This window comes from Petaurus breviceps, unplaced genomic scaffold (genome assembly GCF_028583685.1).
Source record: "Petaurus breviceps papuanus isolate PSGF00001 unplaced genomic scaffold, PetGlider_PUasm1.0 184, whole genome shotgun sequence".
Taxonomy (NCBI): domain Eukaryota; kingdom Metazoa; phylum Chordata; class Mammalia; order Diprotodontia; family Petauridae; genus Petaurus; species Petaurus breviceps.
Genome location: NW_027185793.1, coordinates 2402775 through 2406703, shown reverse-complemented (window position 1 = coordinate 2406703; position 3929 = coordinate 2402775). Strand labels below are relative to the sequence as shown.

At 38.7% G+C, this 3929-nt stretch overlaps 1 protein-coding gene across 1 annotated transcript; it reads left to right on the top strand.

The window, feature by feature from the left end:
* Nucleotides 1–407: 407 nt before the first annotated feature.
* On the top strand, nt 408–1359 carry LOC138161235 (interferon beta-like). The gene has a single exon (XM_069088051.1). It carries the CDS (start codon nt 584–586, stop codon nt 1148–1150), a length of 567 nt encoding a protein of 188 aa, XP_068944152.1. The 5' UTR covers nt 408–583; the 3' UTR covers nt 1151–1359.
* The last annotated feature ends 2570 nt before the right edge of the window (nt 1360–3929 follow it).

Sequence of the window (3929 nt, the reverse complement as noted above, 5' to 3'; positions counted from 1 at the left end):
AGCTTTACAAATATTACCTCATTTTGTCCTCACAATAATCCTGGTATGTAGGTTTTACTATTATCCCCATTTTACAAATGAGGAAGTCGAGGCAGATAGAGGTTTAGTGACTTGCCAAGGGTTTGCTCAATATAAAGAATCCAAGGCCAACTTTGAAGTCAGATCTACGTGACTCCAGGTCCAGTGCTCCTTGCTATAGTAAAAGAACTACTCTATATTATAGACAGTCTCCCTGTAACATATGCTTTTATTGAGGAGAGACATTTGATTCAGATAATTAATTCCTTCTTTGTTATTAAATGCTCACTGAAAACCTACAAAACTCTTGTGGTTTTGTGGTCTACTTATGTATAAAGCAGAACAACCACATACATTTCTAAGCACCTAAGAGAAGACAAAAAAATGGTAGAAAAATGGAGATGACATAACAAAAGTGAAAATGAGAAGTGAAAAGTGGGAAATTCCTGTGATCAAGAAAAATATGGATGGCATCTCTCAATAAATAGCTGGCACCCATGGAGGAAAGCCATTCACACTGCAGACCTTGGAAGTGTCTACACAGCCAGCTCCTTACTAGTTCACTATGGCCAACAGCAGCATCTTACAACTGGCTCTTCTCCTGCTCTTCTCTGCTGCTGTCTCTTCTAAAGCCTATGACTCACTTCGCTTCCATCAAAAAAGAACCAATCGCAGGAGTGTGAATCTCCTAAATAGAATGATTGGAGAAATTCATCCAGTATGTCTACCGGAGAGAATGGACTTCAAGATCCCTCGGGAGATTGTACAGCCTAAGCAATGCCAAAAGGAGAATGCGACCATGGTCATCCATGAGATGCTCCAGCATATCTTCCTCCTATTCAGCAGCAAAAATGCCAGCCCTGGCGTGGATAAGGCCATCGTTGAGACATTCCTCAATGGGATATATCAACAAATGGTACATCTGGAAATGGCTTTGGAGGAAGAGATGGACCAAGCCAAAAGCACCTGGGGGAGTGAAGAGAGCATCTTGCCTCTCAATAATTATTATCAAGGAATAATGAACTATCTGAAAAGCAAAGAGTACTGTAGCTGTGCCTGGAAGACGGTCCAGGTAGAAATCAGAAACAATTTTTTCTTCCTTTTCAAATGGACAAAATGTCTAAAAAACTAAAGGACCTGTAGATTGCACTTTAGAAACTAGACTATGCATACAAATGTTACAAGTGCTCCTGAAATCAATTGCTGTTGTTTGGAATAGGTGTCATCCAATGAATTGGATTTGAAATGAAAACTGGACAGTTTTGTTTATTTTTTAAATATGTATTTATTTAAGGTATTTCTTTTTTTACTTTTGGACAATAAATTATTTTGGAATCTCAATTTCTTCATTTGCTTTTTCAACTCAATTCATTTATTCATTAAGTTTAAAAATATTAGTTTAGCAACTCTTGTGCACTAGGCATAATGCCTCTAATTTTTTTTTTTACTTCAGAAATGTCTTACTTATTAAGCTTCTTTTTCTGGAGGTCTTCATTTTATCTTTGGGTTTTCAGAAAAAGAAAGAGGAGCCAAGAATTTAAAAAGCAAAAGCAGAGGAAGTACTTTCTAGATTTTCCCTGACATATTTAGGCTCTGAGAGCTCTAAAATGCATATCTATATCTTAAAGTATAAGACATGGTCCTCACCCTCAAGGAGCTTAGAGACAAAGGAAATAATCTCTCTTCCCCAAACAGTCCTCCCCCTTCCCACACATGCAATTTACTAGTTGAAAATAGGGACCAACATAAGGCTATAATCTGGGCAAGATGCCAAGAAAATACAGGGTTAGTACAGTAAAGAGGAGGACAGAAATAAGAAAGAAAAAGGCAAACTGATCACCTTCTGATCAGGGGGCAATGAGGCACTGAGGCTTTTGAAATTTCTAAGGTTAATAAAGGCAAGAGGTACACAGTTCCATCCAGGTTCCCCACAGGAAGCAGATTTTAGCTGGCTGGTAGAGAAGATCAGGGTAGCACATCTCCTGAGCTTTGAGACAACCCTTTAAAGATTAGAAAGAGGAAGAGACTCAGAAATGGACAACTTGTGTTCAAGTCTCTGTTTTACCAATTACTAGTCATCTGACATTGGAGATATCATTTGCTTAAGTTATTCCTCCTTCACCTCCCCCCCCCCCCCCAAATGGTATGGAATATTTACTTTACAAGGTTTCTGTTAGGATTAAAAGAGATATTTTATATAATGTGCTTTGGTTAATAAAGATTTATTTCAATATAATGGCAGGGAAGCAGAGCCAAGATGGCAGAGAATAGGCAGCAACCCAACTGAACTTTCCCAACATTCCCCTCAGAACAACTTTAAAATATCTCCTCAAATTAAATTTAGGGGTGCCAAAGCCAACAAAATGTTAGAGAAGTTTGAAACCTTGACCAGCCTCTGAAGGACTAAAACAGGACCTCTTCTTAGTCCACCCACTAACAATGACCCTAGGACGTCAGAGCAGCAGATCCAAGAGAAAAAGGGAGCTAAGTGGCACAGGAAATAGAGCATGAAGCCTAGAGTCAATTAGACCTCAGGTCAAATATAGCCTCAGCACTTACTAACTGTGTGATCCTGGGCATGTCACTGAGCCTGTTTGTCTAAGTTTCCTTATCTGTAAAAATGGGAATAATAATAATAATAACAAGTTGCTATGAACATCAAATGATGTAATAGTTGTAGAGTACTGAGCACAGTTCAGCACTATATAAATGTTGGTTATCATTATTACCCCAACAACTTCTCTCTAATCTCCCACCTCCTCCCATAAACCACTTAGAAAACTGTCTAGAGGATTATGGGAAGATAGCAGAGTAGATCAGAAAATTCCAAGCTCTCCAGATTTTCCCCACAAATGAGATAATAATAGCACCTAAGGGCAAACATAAAGAGATAAAAATAAGTAAGAGTGGGGGTAGAACTTGGGATAATCTGGGACTTCAAGATCTGAAGATCTGAAGAAAAATCTCAGAATGAGATTTGGTCCCTGTGAAGAGTAAACACTCCAGACTAAGTTCAATTAAATAAGTAAGTAGCAAGCCCTCTGGGCTGGGAGGCTGCCTCAACCCCAGCCAGAGAACTTTTGCCCCTCAGACAGTAAGGAGAGTTGGACATCTGAGCCAGGAAAGTTCTAGAGAGGCTCTGCTGACAAGGGATACCAGACTCAGTTGTGCTGCAAAAATACAGCCGGGGCAAGAAGAAACCATCACAAACCTTGTGAGGGCAGAAGCAGTGGGGCAGGAACACCGCTGGCTGTTGACACTTATAGGAGGCTGAAGATGTTTGTTTTGGTTCCAGGCCAGAGGGGAGAACTGAAGGAGTATCTGAGTCCAGATATATCATTCCCCATACCCCAGGGCTAGAGGTGATTTCAAAAACTAAGCTGCTGCAAATAAAAAAAAAATGAACAGGCAAAGGAGAGAGAATCCAACCATTGAGAGTTACTAGGGGAATAGAAAAGACTGGGGTTCATCTTCACAGGCCTCTTCCAAAACAAAGAAATCCTCTTTTACCTCAAAGAGTAATGTCAAATGGTCACTTGCCCAAAAAGAATTCACAGAAGAACTTTGAAAAGGCTTTAAAAATCAAATGAGAGATTGAGGAAAAACTTAAAAAAAAAACAATTCAAGAAAACAAGATTATTGAAAGAAAATCAACAAATTAGAAAAGAAGATCCAGAATCTTAAGGAAGAAAATGACTCCTTGAAAAATCAGAATTGGGCAAGGGGATGCTAACAAAGTTATAAGAGGTCAAGGAATAATAAAAACAAAATATAAAGAATGAAAAAATAGAAGAGAATGTGAAACATCTCATAAGAAAAACAATTGATCTGGAGGACAGATCAAGAAGAGAAAACATAAGAATAATTGGACTGCCTGAAAGCTGTGACCAAAAAAAGAATCTTGATACAAT

Coding starts and splice junctions, on each gene's coding strand:
- LOC138161235 (XM_069088051.1), top strand. CDS start 584: ATGGCCAACAGCAGCATCTTACAACTGGCTCTTCTCCTGCTCTTCTCT.